The sequence below is a fragment of the Tympanuchus pallidicinctus genome, unplaced genomic scaffold (assembly GCF_026119805.1).
Source record: "Tympanuchus pallidicinctus isolate F22 unplaced genomic scaffold, pur_lepc_1.0 scaffold3, whole genome shotgun sequence".
Lineage (NCBI taxonomy): Eukaryota > Metazoa > Chordata > Aves > Galliformes > Phasianidae > Tympanuchus > Tympanuchus pallidicinctus.
The window spans coordinates 2,060,631-2,084,230 of NW_026294747.1; the positions used below are offsets into that span (position 1 = coordinate 2,060,631).

The 23,600-nt window shown below is 41.0% G+C and overlaps 1 protein-coding gene across 8 annotated transcripts in view; it reads right to left on the reverse strand.

Annotated features, from left to right (window-relative positions):
- Window positions 1-4,763: 4,763 nt before the first annotated feature.
- Window positions 4,764-23,600, reverse strand: part of WT1 (WT1 transcription factor) — a 53,790-nt gene continuing 34,953 nt past the window's right edge. For 4 of the 8 annotated variants that reach the window (XM_052692473.1, XM_052692468.1, XM_052692474.1 and 1 more), the window contains 5 exons: window positions 20,948-21,050; window positions 19,484-19,634; window positions 12,463-12,552; window positions 11,284-11,376; window positions 6,592-7,965 (listed from right to left, as the gene is read on the reverse strand). In XM_052692473.1, coding sequence (XP_052548433.1) covers window positions 7,844-7,965; window positions 11,284-11,376; window positions 12,463-12,552; window positions 19,484-19,634; window positions 20,948-21,050 — 559 coding nt within the window. In that variant the 3' untranslated portion in view covers window positions 6,592-7,843. Of the gene's footprint in view, window positions 6,509-6,591; window positions 11,018-11,283; window positions 11,377-12,462; window positions 12,553-19,483; window positions 19,635-20,947; window positions 21,051-23,600 lie in introns of those variants that run through there. The other 4 variants (XM_052692470.1, XM_052692469.1, XM_052692472.1 and 1 more) reach the window with 4 other exon arrangements.

The window sequence follows — 23,600 nt, forward strand, 5'->3', positions numbered from 1 at the left end:
AGTTTGGATCTGCAGTTCAGCTTTGAAGGCTTGATGTGAAAATATACACAGCTACTGCCTGCTCCGTGTGCTGTGTAATTAAAAACAAGGCTCTACCATTTGGAGCCGGGAAAATTTCCTCACTGGTACGCTGGTTACTTTTTTTTCTTTAGTACATCACCATTTGTTCAAGGTACAGTGGGAACGTCTTGATTTTGCTTTAGAAGGAAGGGAGTCTCTGAAAGGCAGAGCCATTAGGCCTGAGTGAGCTGGATGAGGGCTCCGGGGTTAACAAAGCAATTGTGGGCAACCATCAGGCAGAGAGAGTAGCAAACATGCTGGACACAAACAGGTGATAAAAGCCGATAAGAGAGATGACAAAATTAAGAAAATAAAGAACACCGTTATAAAGATTTATAGATCAGCTAAAGCAGAGCAAAATAAATGAAAACAAACACTGATAAAATAGAAATGGGGCATCAGCCATATAAACAGACAGAAAACTTCAATGCTTCTGTGTAGTACTATGACACTGCTTTGTTTACACCAGCATTGACCTTTTGCTCCCAAAGAAGTTTATTAACCATCTTGGTCTTTCTTTGCGTCGCTTTACTCATCAAGAGAAAGTTGTACGGGGTTGATACTGATGAATGGCTTTTTCAGAAAGTCAAGTTATCCTTGACTAGATGCAGATGGCCTAGTAAAAAATGAACGCTGCCAGCAGACATTGTCTTTATCAGTAGTAAAAGTTCAGCAGGGACTAGACTTCCTCATCTCTGGCCAGAGAAACCCAGCCTTCTGTTTCAGCACCATATCACATATTGTCCTAATGAATTCTTGTAACACACTGCAGCCCAGATAAATATGCTTATATTAATGGTTCTTGGCAGTCTGGGGCTTGGTACAGAATCGACACAAGTGTTTGGATTCTGCCTGAAGCAGACACTAGGAATTTACACAGCTCAGAAATATTAGACTGTTGTTAGGTTGTTTGTCCTGTGTGCTGACCTTCAGTATTGCACACTGCAGTTCACTCACTCTGGACTGCCTTCATAAAGGGGAAGCCTGCAGCACGCCATGCTGACGCCCTGCAGCCCAGGGCAGAGGGAGAAAGCAGCTCTGTCACTAGGAAGTTTCACCCATCCCACAGCAGTACAAGCACTCATCTGAGATCCTATGTCTAGCAGCCCAGTGGACAATACTCACTGCAGGCAATTCGAATCCTGCTGCCACGTGGCCTTTCCTTTCCTTGACTCTGTTAATTCTTCCTGCCAGTAATAGAAAGAAAGCGAGGCAAGGAGCAGTGAGTGATTCACTGTGAACTTCTCTTCAGAGCATGAAGCACATTCTAGGCAACAAGCTCAGGGACAGCAGGATCTTGGCCATTAAAGAAGGCCCCGGGCGATACCAGAGACAAATAGCAACCAGATTGCAAAAGCTGTAATTCTCAGTAGCTACCCAGATCCACTCGGAGAAAGGCTGTGAAAGCAGTAACAGCACAGTGCTCGGGGTACTGACACACATTTTGAGTTGTGTTGCATGATATTCTCCAGCTCGGCTTGCTGCTTTGCAAGCGCTGTAACTTTGTGTTGCAAGTTAGGAAATTCCATCAGCGGCAGTGGGTGGCTCAGCTGTGTGGTGCTCCCAGAAATGTAGCTGTCCTGCAAACAGGGAAACCTTCCATGCTGAGCCACCTAGTGTCTGAAAACGAAAAAGCTTCCAAGTTCTTTGTCGGGCTGGATTTCTTACCACGCAGCAGATAAAAACCTCTTTATTGGCATTTATGGTTTACCTTTGCTGTGGCATGAGGCCCATAGCTTAACCTAAAAAGCTCAATGATGTAGCTAAAAATATCAGAGACCCTTCCAGGAGGGAACATTAAGCAGATGTGGCTACTTGTACATTAGTACTAGTAGAGCACATTCACAAGAACACACAGTTTCCCGAGAAACTCTGGGGCAGGATTTCTTTGCAGGCAGTGAAGTTATTCCTTCATTTATTTATTTATGAAGTTGTGTTTTTCAACATTTCACTGAAATGAATGGAGTTCTGGGACATGACTCAGAGACGAATGAGGCATAAAAAGAAACAGCCTGAAAATAAATACAGTTGTATTTCCCTCTTGCACCGCCACACTAAGGTGATTCAGTGCCCTGTGTGTTTTTTTTTAATCCTCTTGCACCAAAAGAGTTTTTTTTGTAATGCTGGGGGAGGGCGCCTCATTTTGTACCAGATCCATCTAGCCAGTCAAGCCAGGATGATCAGACAGATCTTCCCATTTCTGTTCTGCTTATTTTTGCAGATTAAGATCTTGGCTCTGCAAGAGTTACCCAGAATATAAACAGCCTGTTTCACTTAAAAATAAAAACAAAGCAAAACAAGAAAACCCTGTGATGCTATTAAATAATATTCACACCTCTGTGACACGCATTTTATTCATCAGGATTAAAGAAGCCTTGCCTGGGACTGTGCTTTTATCATTCAAGATGTTCAGTGCCTTTAAACCCATGCATTTGAACACCTTACGGATGGCCTGCAAACTGTTTGTGGCAGCACTTTCCTGAGCTCCTCAGTCCTTAGCCCAAGACCTGTCTGTGTTATGTGCAACTTCCACAAGAATACCACCTTTCACACCACCACTCAACACTCAGGGCCCTCTGAGGATTCAAAGCTGGCATTTCTGATTGGATTTCACACTCTATGGAAACCTGTACTAAAATTAACTGATGCTCTGGCTTATTTCCAGTGGCCAAGCTTGCCTTGGTTCCTTCACCACTATTATTTCAGAACCTCTTTGTGTTGGTGGAGCCACATCAGCTTGTCAGTGCAGAGATGGTTTGAGTTGGAAGGGACCTTAAAGATTATCTAGCTGATGGCCAAACCAAGCACTTAAAACCCGGCTTCATCACGCTGCTATCTGAAGCCACGGAAGTTCTGCCAGGATATTTTATGGGAATTGACACAGGCTGTGCTGGCAATGTCAACGTGAAAGTATGCAGCTTCGTACAAGCAGAGAACATAATCTCTGTATATTTTGTCTTTGACTCATTTGAATCATATCCTAGCCAACCCTGTTGTTTCCTATATTACAAGTAGTCTCTCATGAAAACTAAAAAAGAAAGTTGTGCTTTTTTTCTTCCTTTTGGTGTCTCTGTATGAGCTCTGCACTGATAACTTACTACAAAACAAGCTGCTCAGGTAGGACCTCCTCAAAAATAAGCACTTTTAGCAAGTCTGCCAGGGCATCTCAGTAGGGAACCCAGAGGCAGCAGTCACAGCCGTTGCACCTGAGAGTGCACCCGTTGCTACCTGCCAGGCTCAACTCCCTCCCAGACCGCCTCCCATCATCCCTCATAGGGCACTGCAGACAGCCCTGGTGCATCTATCTCCTCACAACACCCATAGCTGCCCCACTCCTCACTGGAGCTGGGTTTTGGAGCCCTCTCCAAGCTACTGGCCCACCGTGCCTGTCCTCTGAGTTATCTCAGCTCTACCCCCGGTTTTGTCACTGTATCCTTCAATCCTCTCTCTCCCCATAAAAGTGTCTAGCTGTCTCTTAAACTCACTTTACCATTTGCTTCTTTGACCTCACTTGGCAACTTATCCTTGTGTTTATTATTTGAGGTGGAATAGTTCTGGCTACATTCCTGGTTTTACTCTTAATTGTCTAATTTTTAGAATGGTGTCAGTGGGGTTGGGTTTGGGGTTTGTTTTGTTGTTTTTTTTTAACTCACCACTTTTGTGACCACATCTTCATTTTCAGTAGATTCCTTTGTGTCATCTGGACTTCCAGTAACTAAAAGGATCCTAATGAATCTTTTATTGGATCTTCCCAAATATTGCAGCTGGATCTTCTTGTCCATTAGTGCCATTCTGAACTGCATACATTGCCTTTAACGACATCTTTGTTAACTCACGGGGGGAGCAGTTTCCTAAAGCGTGGAAGAGTTCCCCAGCTCAAACACTGAGTGATTCTCCCTGCCCATTCTTGCCCGACAGGGAGGTACAAGCAGGGCTCGAGCAGGACTGGGCAGCACAGCTCTGACCATCTTCTGGCAACCCATCTCTGCCAGCTGGCTGCCTTTGTGTACCCACCTCACTAGGTGCAGGCAGCTCCAAGATGCAGAGCTGCAGGCATCTTCTTGGAGGCCCTCAGTCCACCCCAAAGCCTTGGACTGGTTTTACTGTCAGGTCACACTGATGATTGGAAAACACTGCATGTGATACAGTTTTCTCAGTGCCTGCCTGCAGGAGAGGGAGGAAGAAACACTGGTTTTAAGCACCCACCTGTGTCTTCAGGACCCATTCTCAGTAGCCGTAAGGTTGGTTGGTGGAGCAGTTTAATAGTCCTACTAACATCCTGAAACAGATAGGCCAAGTTGGATTGGTTTCTAAAATGAACAACTTGCCTAAATCACCACGGAAAGAGAAACAAAGAGCTCTTCTCTGCGAGTCCCTCGCTTCCCTCGATGGAATGCCTGAACAGTAGGACTGCCTTTATGTTGTTTGCTTTACTGTAGCAAAGCAATGTCTTGGGACCTACTTTTTGGTCAGTACTCATAAAGAATACAACGTGCACCAAGAATATGATCAGGTGGTTACAATCTAGGCATGTTAGGTCTTAAGTTTTCAGCAAGCAGAGAGTTGGACTTACTTGGATGCATCTACCTTAAACAATCGGTGCAAGGGAATCCTTAATCTTGGCTGACAACATCAGAGAACTGACATTATGTTCCCTTTCCTATCCAACACGTGTTGTACCTCATAAAGTGACAAGAAAAAGCTACAGAACAGAAAAAGTATGTCAGTCACAGTAGACATTTAACCATCAGCCAAAATAACACTGCTGACTAGTTCCAGTTCATGAACACAGATCAGAGGCTGTTGACTGTGAGACTGAAAATTTTCCAGAGAGCTAAAGATACTTGTAAGATAGAATAGCGTGCAGTCCCCTCATCTTTCACATGGAGATCAAGCCCACAGAAACTCAGGCTGCTGAGCAATTTCTGCTTGCCACAAAATGAGGAATTGCATGCTGCAAGAAACAGCATCTGGGGGCTGCTTCTGAGAAATTCATGTAGTAAAGCGCTTCAATAAAGGTGGCTTACCTTGCTGATAGAATCTTGGAAACAGGAAAAAGAGAGGGAGAGACATAAGAGGCCTCACGACAAAGACTCTGAGATGACTAGGAATAAAAATAACAAAGAGCTTCCAAACGTCACCGCTGTCTTCACCGTGGTCGGAGTGTCGGAGGGCGTAATGAGCATCAGACAGCAGAGCTGCAGCAAGTGCTTTCATTGAAAAAGGGGCAACAGCAAAAGCGAAGGGACATACTCTGTCACTCATCACCCCACGCTTCATTTTTGGTTGCTGTCTACCATTATTATTATTTGGCGTGCAATTGACCAAGCAGAAAAGGTATGGATGCAGTTATTTACAGGTCACTGGAAGCCTGGTCTGTGCTGCAGCGGAGTTTCGGTTATATTTCACAAAAGATAGTTTTATTTATGTTTGACTAATGCAGGCACAACTGGAGGCTGATTTTTCTTTCTTTGGCTTTCAGTATAAACACTTCTGGCAGCTCTCTATTTTGGGTGCAGGCTGAAGAACATTGTTTTGTAGTTGCAGAACACTGCTGGGTAAATCAGAGGACATTGTTATTACGACTGAACTTTTCTCTCGAGAAAGAAGGAGGAGTTGCTTTATTTTTTAATTCTGTGCAGTTTTATATACACCATTTACTCCAACTATTTGATGTTTGCCACACTTGTTATGAGTTTCTCCAGAGAGATGCTGTCTTTTGGCAGCAAAAGATAAAGTTGACTGATACAAATGAGTCACAGTACCCCAACAGTAATTAACAGTGATGCAATACCCCAGCGAAAAAGAGGACTTGAAGAATTAACTGTTGAGTTTTCTTGACGATGCAGCTGCACTTTAAGAGAGAAAGCTCAACCCATCATAGAACTCCATTGTGTACATTAGAGAAAAAAGCTTGGCAAGATACATTAAAGATTTTTGCTGAAGAGATACAAATATTTTGCAAGGTCAAAGGGCTCTCAGGCAGGCTGTACTTACTTCCAAAGAAAAGCAGGCAGTATGACAAAGAAACAATAATTTTTTTTTATCTCCATTTTCACACTTCATCATGTAAGAAGGACTGTCTTTTTCAACCTGCTGAACTGATTTAAGCCACCCCAGCTCTAAGTTAACTTTCAAGTAAAAGTCACTGCACGGCATCCTAATCTTAGAAGTTATCTGTGCTCGTGGTTTCAGCACAGTTCTACAGAAGGCCAATACTGCTATTTATAAAGTGGATTTTACTGCTCTGTGAAGTTCCTATACAAATCTTACAGGTTTCAAGAAAAGGAATAGTTTTGTAAGAAGACGAACGATTGAAGCAACTGTTTTATAGCGCAATATGAAACTTGACACTGTTTTCTGCTGCCAGTATGATTCCCAAGTGAGATGGATAAATTGTGGTCAAGACCTGGACAGGTTAACTAGTGGTCATCAGTGCTGGTGGTACCTTTATATACAAAAAAAAAAAAAAAAAAAAGGATTCTATTGGACAGGGCATTTGAAATTTAATACCAGACATGAAACAAGACATCTGTTGGACTCTCATTTGTTTCTCTTTGAATGGGCTTTAATTGAAAGCTCAGTGAAAAATGCAGGTTACATTCTTAGTGTTATCAATAGTTTGTAACAGCAACAACATCAGAACAGTGATGCATCTAATATTTATACAGTTTCTAATTTTAGATGTCTAAGAGCAATACATTATCAGATATATATATATACACACAATTTCAAGCAATTAAAAGTAAATAATAAACCCCTCCTCCCAAATCCCTGAAACAATATATTTCCTTACACTAATAATGTCTTTTTCACATATACTTGACAAAGAGTCTTTTTTAAGTTACTTATCTTAAGAGTAATCTGTTAATGGAGATCCTGGACCAGCCCCATTAAAAGTTCAGTTTTAAGTTTATACAGCTTGCTAGCCACATAACCAGTGTGGCATTACATTGTAAACAAGTCCCAAATGTCTACAATGATTGGAATCACTTTTGTGTAAAGGAGATCTGCGCATCTCATGATGGAATAAATTTAAACAAATACATTAAAACAGAAAGAGAGAGAGAGAAATAGAGCTATTTGATGAGTAAAACAGTTTGGGGGGGAATCGATTATGTGATTATTTAAAAAACAAGTTAACTTAATGGTAAGATTCTTATTTTCTATACAGAAGTTCTCGTTCATCTAGCACTAGCTGCTCCAGAAATAGGTTCTTTTAAAAAAGGGTTGATTTGTGAAATTCAGAAGCATTGCCTCCAAGTTTAAAAGTTTGCCCTGTGGCAGCACAACTACAAAGTTTACAAAAAGTATCTCAGCTGATTGTTCTGCCTCATCTTGTGAGGATAGAGGTTCTAGCATTTGGAAACTTCAGCATGTGCTCAAAAGCAGTAAGCGTGAAGCTTACCTTCAACAGGCACTACTCGCCCTACCCACAGCGGGACTAAAAAGAGTACAGTAAAATGCACCTAGAACAGCTCAAGCAAAAATAAGAACAGGAAACTGGAAACACCTACAGAATGTAAGCATAGTTTAGAGTAATCTTGAAACTGCGGTAATCTTGCTCGTTTTTTAATGAAATTGCAAATAAAGTTTGAAGTTATTGAACAGGGAATTCTGAATGTCGAAATGGAAGCTGAGCAGAATCCTACTGTTTAGTTAACTTGTGTCAAATGGGATGCGAAGACAGCCGCAGCTCTCTGACAGAGGTGATCGAAGATGGCTGATAAAGTTTGCAGTAGCTCATAATGTCCCATCTGGTTTATTCACTTGTTTGAAATGCCTAAAGGGCCAACTGCAGTTTAGTCATGTTCCTCTGGTGCATGTTGTGATGACGGACTAATTCATCAGACCTGGCAAATTTTTTTTGACAGCTGGGCCATCGGCAACTGAAAGGCTTTTCACCTGTTAACAAAACACCCTGTTATTAACTGGGTAGAAGAGCTCGCCTGGGACATCACTGCTCCTTCTCTTTCTGTAGCGTTGTGAGAAGCTAGGCAGATCTCCACCAGGAAAGGTGTGCTGGGCCATCCTCAGAGGTTGTGGCCGTGCCCTCAATAACTGCTCACCTCAGCACCCAGTGCTTTCTTACAGACCACTCTGCTGATGTTTAGCCACAGCCTTTGCAGGCGAGGCACTGCATTCTGCAATGGATCATTCCTGAAGACAGGCCCTTACTGAACATCCTAGTGTCACGTATACTTTACTCTCAGTTCTTGGATGAACTGGTTTAAAAGTAACTCTGGCACCTACAGAAGTTTCGGTCACACCTTTGACTATCAGTCACTAGGAGAATTGTCAGTGATTATTCAGAGCTTGACCTCTAGTCAAGGAGAATTTTTCCTGCGAGCTCACTAAGTTTTGCCCAAAGTTATTCTGTGATGGTGAGGGTGGTGAGGGTGAGTGGTCAGTCAATATGAAGTGGCTGAACCAGACTGAAAGTTTCCCACTACTGTCTAGATTCCTTCCTGCAGGAGATTTTAAAGGACCAGAATACCTAGTATTTTTATAACATTCCCACGAGTATAAATAATAGCCACTAAAAATGACCCCAAGCAAAGTGGTTGCAATTTTGACAAGAAATGCCATCACCTTTTTACAGTTTAATCTGCTGTCTCGATTTTTCACAACATTATGTGGAATTTCAGGCCTTGTGTCTGATGCTGCAGGAATGCTGCTGGAATGCTTTCATTAGCTCAGAGCAGTGCCCGGTGACTCCTGTTTCTTTTAGGCTTGCCTTTTCTTCCCCCCAGCTCAAGATAGATGCAGAATTTTATAGTAGGTTCAGCTCTGGGACAGGACTCTTCCATGCCATCTTACACACCTCGTACTCTCCATCTCAGGACACCTGGGCTAGGTAGTTCAAGCTCATCCAACCATCTTCTTCTCTTCTTTGCCTCACACTTTGTACATTTCACATACATCCAAACTCAGGCAAAAATCTGGGAATCTGGGAGTGGCACCAAAGTTGTGTATTTCTGTTTGCAAAATCCCATGAGATAGACAGATCACATAAAGCAGGGGAATCTACGTAAAATCTATTTTATCCACGCCACATATATGCTGGCAAAAGCATCAACCATCTCACGAGTGCATAAAACAGTATAGGACAAAGCTGCCAGAGCTACTGATAAAAATCACAGATTGTATCAGGTGGCCTTCTTTCATCTCAGCTGCATTTGCAATATCATCCTGCGACCTGATGTGAGCTGTGGAGATTTTCACCAAAGCACCACCACTAAAGCAGCATGCAGTTTTGCTGTTTCACAAGCAGTGTGACTGTCCACTCATGACAGGGACAACATCTATTAGTTCTGGGCTGGGCACAAACTACCTTACAGCTTCCCTGTACAGGTTCCAGAAGTCACTTTTTGATTGCTAAAAATGTATATGGATGTGTGGAGCTTTTGTTTTGGATTCTTCTGTTGCTTTTTTACAGCTAAGATTGCTTTTACAGTAAACTTGCTTGCGGAGACAAGAGAGCAAATAGTTTAAGAACTGACTTACATTTAATCCCACAACAGATAAAAGTCACTTGCACTATGCTTCATCAAAATTTAACATGGAACAAGTTAACAAGTTAATTATTTTGTTGTAAGAGTTAGAGAACATGAAAAGAAAGGAATGAAGCTACAGGGCAAGATGGACATGAAGAATCGCCAGCCATCACTCCTGCTTGTTCCTCTCAGGTTATGTGTGTTTTACAGTCAGAAGAGCACAACATCCAGCTGCCGATGGAAGCATCATCACAGCAGGAGCAACTGGGCTGCAGAGCTCACGCAGAACCTCAGCAGAGGGGCTATGAGGCCATCAGCACCCAAGGGCTGCTTTCAGCAACAAGGGAAGTGCGGGCTTGGATTGCGTGGAGCAAGGAAGAACTAAAATGGGGAGATCAGTTTCACTAGAGAAAGTGATTCTTCACTGATTTAGCTGGCTTAGGCTAAAAAAATTACTGAAGTCAGGAAAGTATGGAGTCTTTCCCTGAGTTAGCAGATCAGCTAGTGGCAAAATGTGAAGGGGAATGTAGTTTCTCCTAACTTGCTAACATGTGGCAACCACTTGCCATCTTGTCTCCATGAGAACGTTACCTCTTGATGATTAAGAAAGTATCTTTCTTCGTGCACATGCACCAAACCCAGGTCCTACAGTTCATCATGAGCTACAAAGCTTCTGCAAGTTGCAAATGCTGATATTGCCACTGCTTGATGCATTTACCTAGTTGGTGCCACAGAAAATGCCATTATTCTTAGATGAATTGCTTCCTTTATGAAAATTTCTCATTTATTTTTGAAAGTCTTTAATATGTGTTTTTATGATCATGAAGAGAAGAAAGAATCCTTAGCAGAGGAAAAAGGATTTTCAAGCTCCTTGTCATTCAGTAGAGAAACTGAATCTAAAAGGTTAAACTCAGTATGGCAAATACTGTGATGTCTAATGACATGACAAAATGCTTGGTAAACAACTACTTCATAAAAATACTGCCTATGTAATGGAAGGGAACAGAAAGTGTCAGTTCACAAGAATAATTCTAAAGCTTACAATACAGATGACATTGCAGTTGCTTCTTAATGGTGTTTATATTTACTTGAGGGCAGAGTAGACTAAAATGCCTGCTTTTTTTTTTCCCATGTACTGCTATGAAATATAGTTTCTGCACAAAGGTCCTTGAATATCTGAGTAAGCTTTTACTTCAGTGTCTGTCCATATGAATTTGCAAGAGGCACTCCTTTCATCTTCTGGAGAGATTACAAAGCAGCAGCAGCAACATCTTTGCCGTGCTACACTGCATTAGGCTCAAGTGACACTTAGGAGAAGCACAGGTAGGCATGAATGCTTTAGATTACAGACCTTCAGCTGGAGCTGGAATTAAAATTTCTTTCTTGCAGTTTTTTTCAGGGAACACAATAGATGGAGTTGACATTTGTGGGCTGAGGCCATGATGTTCATTTCACTATAGCTAACAGAATATATTTTACCAAGCTGAAATTTCATGAAAAAAAAAGAAAGCATAGTTTCAAAAGTCACTTAAATCCCATTGCAAAAAGTGACCGTGATATTTAGGGAATATAGTCACACTGGCAAGCCAGCGCACTCTGAAATTATTTCTGATGTTTAGAATATTTAATACTCGTTAAGAAACTTTCTAATCATGTAATTTACAACAATATTATTTTAAACTTATAAAGAATAATGAAATATAAATGTGAAGAAAAGTTTACGCACTTGTTTTACCTGTATGAGTCCTGGTATGAGTCTTCAGGTGATCAGATCTGGAGAACTTTCTCTGACAGGTTTTACACTGGAAGGGTTTCACACCTGGAGAGAGGAAAAAAAATCTGTTTTTAGAACCCAACACCTTTTGGAAGGCTGAATGACATCAGCTATTTCTGAATTTTCAGAAGTCTGGATTTTTTTGGTCCTGCTCTGAAACTTCTCGTGTCCCACGCAGGGTGCACTCGTGTTTCAGCTCCCAGGCAGGGGGCCATGGTCATCACCATCTCCTTTTCTGTGATTTTAAGAAGAGCAGTTGTCTAGCCTGTTCATCTAGATCTCCAAGAACTCCAGAAGTGCTGAAATGGGCTGTCTTGATATTTCAAACAAATATCAAGCATAAAAAAATGTTGATGAATTTGGAATGAACTCACGAATAGTTTGGCTGTCTCAGAATGTCAGTAAATGATAACCTAGTAAGTGATTCACCAAGAAGGACTGCAGAATGTAGGCAGGGCTCAGTCCTGATCATGACTGTTACTGCCTTCTCCACTGGATGTTAACATCTGCTATACACTTTCCTGCTATTCTTAGTCAATTGCACTCCAGTATAATCCAACCAGCCAGATCTTCGACGTTTTTCTCCTTGCTACTCCTAGAACCCTTCTGGAAAGGCTGAAATCTAAGATTAGGTGTCTTGCTGAATTAGGTACTTTATTTGCTATGGTTTTTCCTTCTCCCTTCTGCTTTCCACATGGAAGTGCCCAGTAAGTTCACCAGCCTTTCATGCTGCACATAGTGTCATTGCCACACAAACATCAGAACATCTACAGCAGCACTTATCTGGTTACTCACTGGCAACTCTTCCCTGCAGAGCTCTCAGGCTTTAAAAAACAGTAGATGTATTACATCAGAATACTGTATAGCAAGCAGTTTCATTTAGAAATCTATTTCAAAAAGATGGTGATAGGATAAAAAGGGCACATATACAATCAACGTAGTGCTTAAATGCCAACAACAAAGAAACGCAACACAGTCACCAACCCCCTCCTAAAGTGAACTTTAATAATTTGTCACTACTGGCATTGTGCATTAGCAGATACATCAGAAGTCTAGAAGTACACTTTATGGATTCCAATTCAAATAGAGATATGGACTCTTTTAAGCAGTACAGATGCACTGCCAGCATACCTGTGTGTCGTCTTTGGTGCCGTTTGAGTTGGTCTGAACGAGAAAATCTTCGTTCACAGTCCTTAAAATCACACTGATATGGTTTTTCACCTGCAAAGTACAAACAGTTTAGCTGAAAATGCGGGCAAAGTGGGAAGCGTGTCAGGTAGAATCAGCAGATTAAATGCACTACCATAAGAAATGTAGGCTTCCCCACTTCCTAAAGCAATTTAAAGGAAGGACAGCCTCAATTGCTATAGATCCATACAACTATACTGGACCAAGTGGATAAAGGCTGGCATAATTTACTACATTGTCACCATTATTGAATCTGTTCACTCTAAAAAATGGTCCACCAGATGAAAGCTATGAGAACTTTTAGGTTGTAAGATATTTTTTGTTTTCTGCTGAAAAAGAACAGGGTTTTTTGTTTGTTTGTTTGTTTGTTTTGTATTTCTTTGGAATCCACAAGAAACCCTTGCCAATGGTTCCAGCTAAAAGTAATTTGTACAAGGGAACAACTGGCTGCTTGCTCTAAATCAATTTTCAAGCAAAAACTAAGTAAATTATGTGGTACTTTTCACCATACTAAATGAATTAAAGAGAGCAAAATTCAACTACAAAACCATACATTCTTCCCCAAAACTCAAATGATGTTTCTTCCACAAGGCAATTCTAAATAGAATTTTGCTGCACACCTCCTGCAGGCAAGGCTGTGAATTATTGCAAAGCTTCATGTCAAAACGAAGTCTTCCTCCAGCCTGTATAGTTCAGCAGAGACCTTCAGCATGCATTCTCCCTGGCACCAAAAGTAAGCTTCTGATTTAAAGTAAATAAATTAATGAATATTTTGAAATCCTGAAGGCAGGCTAGTGTCATAAATGAACTCAGCTTTTAAAGGCAAAAGTTTTTTTTAAAGCAGAAAGACTCACCAAACACAAAAAGATGCAAGAAGAAATGAGCAATTGAGGAGCCTGAGGAAAGTGGGAAAGGTTGCTGGAATGTAGCATACCACAGAGTTGTGAGAATTCACTCAGCATAAAAAACCCCCTAATCTGTGTGCTGTTACAGGAGGAGCTGCATGACATTTCAGATCCCATTATCATCTAGTCTAAGGCCCCATTGCACAACACTGCAATCCTGCAAGAGACTAAGATATAACTGCACTTCTGCCTACATCAAATCTGTCTCCAGTGCCACAGCCCTGCAGAGAAGCCTCACTGAGCACAAAGGCCAAAGAAACACCTCTCACTGCAAAGCCGGCCGATCCTATGTTTTATCTGTAAGATGCACATCAGAACAGCTGGGATCTGCTCTGTCTACTGTAGAAAGTTGAGATACAAAACAAAGACACAGCACGAAGGATCTAGAGAACAAAAATCAGCTGAAGACACTGGAGCTGTGGTTTTGGTTACTATCTTAGTTTAAAGCAGAAGCCTTCTGATGTAGGTAAGAACATAAGCAGCAAATTAAGAAGAGCATTCCAAATTCATACCGATGTGGTTAGAATCAAGATTTCACAAAAGCAGCTAAATCTGCAAGAACAAGTTGACTTCCTGTGGCAGTCACCCAAAGGAGTTTACAGATTCTCAAACCTAGGTGCGGACAACTTCCACGTCTGCTGCGCTTAATTTATTAGCATCAAGGATTAAAGTTGCCACAGGTGTTTGAAATAGTTCCGCACACTTTGACCACAAGGGCTCCCAGGGGGGTGCCTGCTTTTCAGAAACCACTTACTTCCAAGGAATTCTGCCCTTTGGCAGATTTAAGAGGGGAAATGTCAGCAGTGCAGAATGCAGTGATAGGATGATTGTCTGCTAATTGCAGTGTAAATGCAGAAGATAGTTAAGGAGGTCTTTGAATAAAATAGTACAGCAGGCCTGCTAGCATTTGCCTTAAAGAATTTCTTCAAGTACTTTGAAATATAAATGATTAAATTAAGGACAAATTTAAGCAATGTACTTTTTAAAGGAATCAATCCAATATGCTTACACAGAGATATGACTGACGCTACAGAAAACAAACAGTAAATAAACAAGAGGCAACACAATATTTGGCCAGAAAGCCTAACTTCTCTTTCCTTCTACATCTTCCATGCCAACCAGTGTCAAGAAAGAAGCCTGCTGAAGCCAGCTGCCACACAGCAGTTAATTTCTGCCAGTTTCACAAAAACAGGATCACCGAGTCGTCCCATGTTAGAAACCTGCTGGTGCCCCACGAGGTCACTATGCAGAAAGGGGTTTGACCAGTGTCTTGTTTCCCTCCACCTATCACAGCCCCTCCAGTAAAAGGCTCGAGCCTCTCGATGTACAAAAAATATCCCGTAATAATGTCACCTTCCTATGTGACCATATACAATTTCAAAACAAAACAGGAGAAGACGGAGCTTCACCAGTCCTTTCACCTGTGACTCAAAGGATCCCACGATTACTTACATTTTATTACTGAAAGAGGGCAACAAAAAAGGCTAAGCTTTGTGTCTAATGAGAGGACGGATGGAACAGCAGCACTGGAATGCTATCCAGAAAAATATTTAGAGAAAAATAAGCTCAAAAATCACAGAACAAGTCTGAATCAGCCTTTGCATTCATTGCAATAAATACACTTAATAAAACAAACCTTTCTGCTCAAAGCAGGTTAACTCAACCTAGAGGAAGCATGCACATCCCTGCTGCAAATTAATTTGCACGGACACACAGGAAAACAGAAATTCCCACTGCTGCAGCAGTTGCACAAATATTCATAATCATTTCATTTCATTAAGGCACACAGCAAGAGCAGGAGCTTGCTGCTAACCAGAGAACATGGGGAGAGGAGGCTAATTTTGAAACAAAAGACAGCAAGTCTTAATGAGTATCTGAAAGCTTGTCTATACTCACTTCACCAACTTCAGCTGCTATTCTTTTACACCCAACTAATCAAACAAGCACAATCCCCATCATCACAGCTTTAGCACACTAATGTGTTTTTGTTCAACACAATTTGCTTTAGCAAACTCAGAAAACTTTTGTTTTTCTGTTCAGTACAGGTTATTTATAGGTAATGTTTTCTGTCATTTTCACACCAGAGCTCAGGTGTGAGACAATCTCATTACTTTTGCAAAAACAGATCTCAAATTTTAAACACATAAATAATTTTATTTCATTCCACAGAAACGGGATTATTTCATTATTCCAAAGCAACACTGACAAAAAGTGCTATCCTATAAGTTACTGCACTGGATACTTCAGGGGTCTGTGCAGTTCCCAACTCAAGCACAACAGCACCCTCTTATCTTCTGCTTACACAGAAGATAGAGCTCTGTCTTTCAAAGGTACTGTAATGATGAACTGTGTTAACGACTGTAAGGCATTTAGCAGCATGGTCACACATGCCATAAAGAAAAGATACTATGTTAGTCAAAGCAAAGAAATTGTTCTGAGATGATTAGCAAGAAATTGGTTACTTATCCGCATTATTTGTGCTGCCCAGAGCCTCAGAAATTCACTTCCAATAGCGATCCCCTGCCACATAAAGTATTTACTTTCTTAATTACACACTGTCATACTTCATTGTACAAACTGATACCTGCACTTGAGCACATGTAGGCTGAAGAATATCCCCAGCAATAAGGCAGAGTACTTTCTGTACAAAAAATCCTGTTTAGTGGTAAAAACAGTTTACAGAAACCAATTCTGTGTGGCAGGGCCCTGTTTGATTTTGCAATACTGCAACCAGTGAATGGGAGATCTGATGAGCCAAGTTCTCTGCAAATATTTATGAGAGAAAACAAAAAGATAAGCAAAAGTGAACATTATTTCATAATGATATAATCTGTTTTTCTAATATCAGGTATGTGGAACAGCTTGTTTTCAAATTGTGTGTCCGTAATTAAAAAATTGACCTACCACTATACTAAGAAAGGTGGGAAGGGCTTCAAACCCTTGAGTGAACACAGGACCACCTTACAGAAGGATGAGTAAAATCCTGTGAGTAAATGAGTAAAATATGTTGGCTGTAAAGAGGGATCCCAAACAAACAATCCTCCACTTGAGCTACTATCTGACAGTTCTCTAACCTCAAAATGGCTTGTCAGGATTCCCCATTAGAACACCAGAGTGGAAGAAGATGTAGTATGTACTAGGCATTACTTTCACCAGCCTCTTTCCAGCTAAGTGAGTATGCTGATTCCAGCAAACCCAATTTCTATACTTTGCAGTGAACTCTAGAGCAGTGGGATGGAATGGAGTTCATTGTGTTACAGGCAGGAAAGTGACATGAGAGCCTAAGAGACAGCTATGTAATTATCAACATATACCGACAGCTTCATCTTAATTATAATTATCAACATATACCAGCAGCCTCATCTTAATCATACTGGTCACTTAAGATATCCCCTCACATAAACCAAAGATGTGGAGAACAGAAAGATGGTAAGTGTGAACTGTAGCAATCGTAACTGTTACCAACAAAACACACACATTCCTCATAGCAGTGACTGATCTGCTCTTGGAGACAACAGCTCTGTAGGAAGGGCACTTCTACTATCAACAAGTCCAGCTGCCTGACCCTTTCAGTGCTAACCAAAGGTTACAGCATGTCATCCAAATGCCCCTTGAACACTGACAGGCACGGGGCACCAAGCACCTTGCTAGGAAGCCTGTTCCAGTGTCTGACCACCCTCACGATAAGGAAACATTTCCTAATGTCCCGTTTGAATCTCTCCTGGTGCAGCCTCGTGCCACTGCCGCATGTTCTTTCGACGATGAGGTTTTCCACAAGGAGCCACAGATCAGGGTCAGATAAAGAAAGACATGAAGTTACCTAGGAGGCTGGAAATGGCTCTGCACCACAAACCATCAGTTCATCTGCCCAGGATTACAGAAGAGCATGGCACTGGCAAGGACCACACGGACACCAAATCCACACCTTCCACTGTGCCACGCAGCCAAGAAGATGTGTTAACTCAGAAGTGTTGGGTCTACCCACTCCACATGCTCCCACAAGTACAGTTCACAAAGCACTCATAAAAGCTAGGAATAACAGGCTACAAGAAGATATAAGAAATGAAGGGCATCATGTCTTACGTACCTACAAGCAGCTTGGAATTGAGTAAGTGAAATTTCTAGATAATAGTTATAGGAAATGGTTAGTACTCGTGCAACAAGCTGGAGGATGGAAACCTAACTGTCCCTGCCAGCCTGACAAAGGGGCAAACTCCTTTCTGGTCCTAAACCTGAATGCCTCAGCCACACAATTTAACCAATTACATAAGCAACACTCACACCAGTAGTGCAATTTCCCCTTGCTTCCTCTCTTTAGCTTCAAGCAACCTTGGAAGTTCACACAGTCTTATCTATCATGACATTTTTATCAGCAAAGCCAAACTCTGGGTGTCAAACTCACCACTTATAGAAAGCAACTTGCAAAGGTTCAATGGAGAAAAAACAAGTTTTATTGTCAACATAACACAATATAATGGCAGAAGGATCTGGGTACATCTGTAAAGAGATGTCTGAGGGGAAAAAAAAATGTTTTTCTCTCTTCTGTTCCACCAAAGGAGAAGGAAGGGCTGTTTATGACCTCAAATAGAAGGGCAGAAGTCTCTCTAGGGATGCTAGACTGTTACAGTCCTATTCTCTATCTTGTCTGGGGCTTTTGTGACTCTATACGGCTAGATTATATAATGCTTGATATCCTCTTTAGTTTAATAATAATAACAGTAATAATAATAATAATAATAATAAACCATGTAAGCAGAAGTTCCTGTGGGGGCATCCAAAAATAATACTGTGAAAGCCAAGCAACTAACTGGAATGAAATACAGAAACAATGATTGTGATTGCTAAGGTAAAGAGTAAATCAAGCTAGGGATGAAAGAAGCTGTGATTATGAGAAAGATTCAGAACTGTTTAGGAATACTAAAAAAAATACTGCCGTTAATGCACCCCAAAAGATCTCCAAATTGTTTTCTGTTTCAAATTTATTTACAGAAAATATAATAGCACTTCTGTAGACCTTTGGCTCTAAAGACTAAATTCCAGTTGTAATCTAAATTACATCTGTAATTTTAGCAAAACTGAATATCTCTGTCAGTGTATTTTATGACTTGCATATTCAGAAATAAAAAATGCTTTGTAATGTTCATTTCTTTCCTGTCATTGTCGTATGCAAGTAACTAATGTCAGCATATGATACCCAAAAGGAAAAGTGTGCAACCATTTTTAATGAAATATCTGTCAATCTGCTAAGTCTTAACAGTTGTCTGTTGTCTGTTTCATCCTTTTGACCTTCTGTCAGTGTTGACTGAACATCCATATTTACAGATTTTATTCACAGGTTTCTAATTAGCACAGAAAGCTGTCTAAATAGAAATGTGATGAGCAGCAAAAAATATGCATAAGGAGCATATCTAAAGCTATCATTATATATTTTCAACACAATAAATCTTCACATAGGGGAAATAGTCCCTTTTAATCATTTGCAGGGTACAGCAGGGCATTTTATTTCCACATTTTCAGATGCAAACTGGATGGCCTGAATTCAGAGAGAACTCAGATCTTACCATACAAATTACTGGCTTCTAGCTCAGTTCTTCATGGGATGATCCCACAGCAAATATGCTCCTTTGCCAATCCCTGCATCCGACCCCAACCAGACAAGGTTTATACAGGGGGACTAGATTATAGTAAATGTCTCACTTGCTCTTGCAGAAGAAACTTCTTCATAGTTAATGACAGTTAAATATTGGAGCAAGCTTTGATGCTTCTAAATTTAAAAAATAGAAATAAAAATCACAGCCCCGAATGCTGCCCTGTAACAGTAAGAGAGGGAGGGAGGTGATTGACTTGCTCTCAGCACTGCTCTGTGTTTGACTTCAATAGACTCACAGTCTTCTGCATCCGAAAGAGGGGCTGCTCAGATGACAGAGCACGCACACCCCTCAACCCATAGAGTCTCCCTGCCCCTGAGCTGGTAGAACATCTCTTGCACCGCATGCTGTTTCAAAATCCCCTGCCCAGCTAACACGATGCGATGCGCGCCATTCGATGCCATCACTTACCAGTGTGCTTCCTGCTGTGCATCTGTAGATGGGACAGCTTGAAGTATCGCTTGTTACAGCCGGGGTATGCGCACATGAAGGGACGTTTCTCATTTGTCTCGCTTGCTGATCGCACGATGGTCGGAGCCACGCCTGGCACTCGTCGCACGTCCTGCAATGCCACACACTTGCTAATGTGATGTGAATGTTCACAAGCTCGTGCTCAGCAGGCGAAAGGCAAACAGTCAGAGGCACTTCTCCATGACGAGAAATGCTTAAATACACCACACCGCAAACAGTAACTTATATTTCAGTGAAAGACAACGTCAGTGTATCTTAATCTGTTATTTCCAGAGCATTAACATTACATGAAGGTGAAACAGTGAACTCAAAATGATCTCATTAATATTTATATGCAGGATTAAATATGATATGGAAGTAAGACTGACTGGCATAAGAAATAGTTTTAAATACATACTGCCACGTAGATAAGAGCATTAGCCAAACTAACATTGTATAACATCAAATATCCATATGAAATTAAGGTGCAGGCAAATAAATGTATTAGGTTAATACAGATTGTTAAAAAATCAAATAAGAAAAACTGGTGGAGCTGGTGAACAGATTGGCTTCAGTGAGTTTTGGCCATCATCCACCAAATGTTCCACCAAAGACCATCTTCTCCTCCTGACACAGCGAGCTTCCATAAGCATGTCAGCTGCTTACTTTCATTTACTGGGCAAAAAGCTGGCTCACAAACCTGTTTCTGAGAGTTTGCTACTGAATAGTGACTTGTGAAACCAATACAGACCAGAAAAAGGAGAAAAAAATGCCATCTGAAAACTTCCATCTACGCTGATTACACAGAAAGAGCAACACATAGGAGGCAAATGTTACGTGACGACTTTCCCATTGGTTTTAACAAGCTGTATCTTTTACAGTGGTGTTTATAGATGATATAACTGTGCCAGAAAAAGGGGAAATTCACTTCCATGAATGAAAAATTCCTTCCAAATATTTTCTCTAGTCATTAGGAAACAGTCGCTTCTTATATTATTATATTTTGCTCTAAGGAAATGTGTTCGAATTAGTAAAGCTTTGGAATGCTTAAAAGCAAAATGTCATCTAGCACCTTCTTACATGGTTATCAGACTTAGTCCGTTGTAGCACAAGTTCCACATGGCAAAGTGGCTGGAGCTAGAAGTTGCAAGCTGAATCTATTTTGGACCATCTGGAGAAGTTGGTAAGAAATACTGCCTCACAAGTATCTTTTAGAAATAATCCTAAATGACTGAGTCAGAAAGAAATCTTACATTTTACTTCAGTCTTTTCAGTGAAGTCACAACACTTAATATCAGCCATTTCTCAGTGCCACAGGGAAACTCAAATCAAAGCTGAATTCATAAATACTAGTAAGGTAGTAAACAAACATTACAAACAGGCAGCAGTGTTACTTCTCTGTGAATAATGCCCTACTATACTCACTTGTATGCCTCTAAAAACTCCATGGGTGTGTATTCTGTATTGGGCCCCACAGCTGTATAACATGGGAGCACTGTGGTTCTCATTTTCATATCCTGTCGTATGGCTGCAAATAAAGAAAGGAATAATGGAGAAATGAAATATTTTTCAGTACTTTTTTCCATGCGAGAGGTTTAATTTCTTAACTTGGTGCTAACATATGTAGAGTTTGCTTTCAAAGGCAGGATATCCAAGCTCAAGAGGAATTCGCCAAGGGAAGCCTGCTCCACCTTCACGTGGACCTGCTCCCTTATAGCACGGTGCACAGACTCCATGCACACAACTGTCAGCATTCTTTAAGACTGTCCAGAAAAAAACAAAGAAGAAAAAAAAAGACGAAGAAAAAAGAAAAAACATGATTTGAACTCTGATGTGCTTCCACAAAGATTCTAGGTAAGGGGGAAAAATCCACATAGCAGCATAACTGTGTCATGTGCACATGTACACATTATTTATCAGCTAAATGTGGGGCTGACTATTGCTAATATCTTTTGGAATGAGCAAAATGCTTCAAGTTTCACATTAAGTGCAGTGGATTTTTGTCAGCACTTCATGACTCAGATATTACCAGATACTACCAAGCAAGTGATGACATTTATAAGAACAGCAGTCATGTACTCATAAACAGAGATTACAAATCAGTGTCCAAACTATTTATCCCACGTATCAGCTTGCAGGATGCATTACAAATTAACCCTTTATTTAAAAAAAAAAAAAAGCCTACATTGCTGGGATTCCTTATGCAGCAACATGACAATTTAAAAAATAACTTATGCTGTGTTTTCAGGGTGAATCAGCCACATATTTATCCATTTATGTTTATTTTTCAAAATCATACACTCTTCTGTCTAGAACATTAGGAATATTGCAGGTTGGTGGGTTTTTTTTCCTGCTCGTGGCTTTCTTAATGTTGAAATAATATAAATATACTTTAAAAGAGTATGTTAGATTAGTGTGGACATTGCTACGTGTATTAATGGACACCAGCAACAGTAAATGTTCATATTTCACACTGCACTAGAAATTAGAAAGCCCAGAACAAAGCCCAAGGGCACAGAGCTAGGGACAAAGATGGATACATAGGATGTTATCCCAGTCTTTGCCAAATGCTTGCAATAGCAATTTTAAGGGGTCCCTGAGGCCCAGGCTCTTGTTTCACTGTGCCTTCCTTTCTCTTCACTCAAAGTTCATGTGCAGAGTAGAATTACAAGGAAGTTTTAAACCTCTTAAGTGATTTGCAGAACAGCCAGTGGAACTGGAATGCGGGAGATGTTTCAACAGTTTGTGAACTTTGCTAAAGAGGAAGGGAGCACTACTTGTGAACTGCTGTTACTCCAGCACTGGGTCACATTCCTCGGTATTCCTCCACTTAGCGGCCTGCAGGCTGCCACCTGGCACGTGTTCCTCTAGTTCAAGTCCTCTGCTGCTTCAAATACTAGATTCAAATCCTGGCTTCACCTGGCTGCTCAAAACAAAGGCTGCACTTTCTAGGAAAGCACATTCTGTTTGTTTCAATTTTAGGTGCCAACCAGGTGATGTAATGAAATAAGCCTTTGGGTGCTGGCGATGAAGTATCTTTGATCTGCAATATTACCTTTAATAATAAGAGAAAGGAATATACTGTGAGCTGATTTAGATGCATTAAACACTTCTCTAGACACATACCATTTCTAACTAAACAGGTTCTCCTCTCTGCTCAGGGTCCAGATGTGGCCTTTTGTTCCATAATACAAAAAACATTTGCACAACTCGTATTTCCCACCAGCACTGAATTCTCCTCTCCACCTACAGAATCACAGAATGGCCAGGGTTGGAAGGGACTCAAGGATCATGAATCTCCAACCCCCTGCCACACGCAGGGCCACCAACCTTCACTTTTCACAGCAGCCCAGGCTGCCCAGGGCCCCATCCAACCTGGCCTTGAACACCTCCAGGGATGGATGGGGCATCACAGCCTCTCTGGGCAGCTGTTCCAGCACCTCACCACTCTCATAGTACAGAACTTCCCTCTGACATCCAACCTCTATCTCCTCTCCCTCAACTTCAAACCATTTCCCCTTGTCCTGCTTTATCCATCCTTTCAAAAAGCAGCAAAGCCCATAGTTGATTAAAAAAGAAGTGGAAAGGAACCAAGACCATCATGATACTCATGTTAATTACAAATTAACACAGAAATTTGATGACATTACATATCAGTAAGGAGGAATTCCTGCAGTTGAAACCATCTCTGATCTGTAATGTATCAACAAATAAAGGCTAAATAAGAACTCCAGCTCTAGTTACCCTGAGTAGCTGTGTGTGTTATCACCCCATTCCTGTGCTACCAACTGAGACACCAATTCAGATAAGAAGAATTTGCAGGGCTGAAACTTTAAAGGAGAAACAGTAACATATAGTAAAATGGCACCAAACACAACCTAACTTCCCCTCCAAATTCACATTTTCCAACTTCCAGTGTTGAATGCTTCTGCAAAAAGCATTTGGCTCTGAAGTAACTCCTCCCAAGAATAAGAAACAGAACAGAGAGCCCACCAGTGCCCTGAAGAGTCACTCATAGTTCTCCTCCTCAGTTGTCATTGCATGTTTGGGATGGCTTCCTCAACATTCAGCCTTTTTT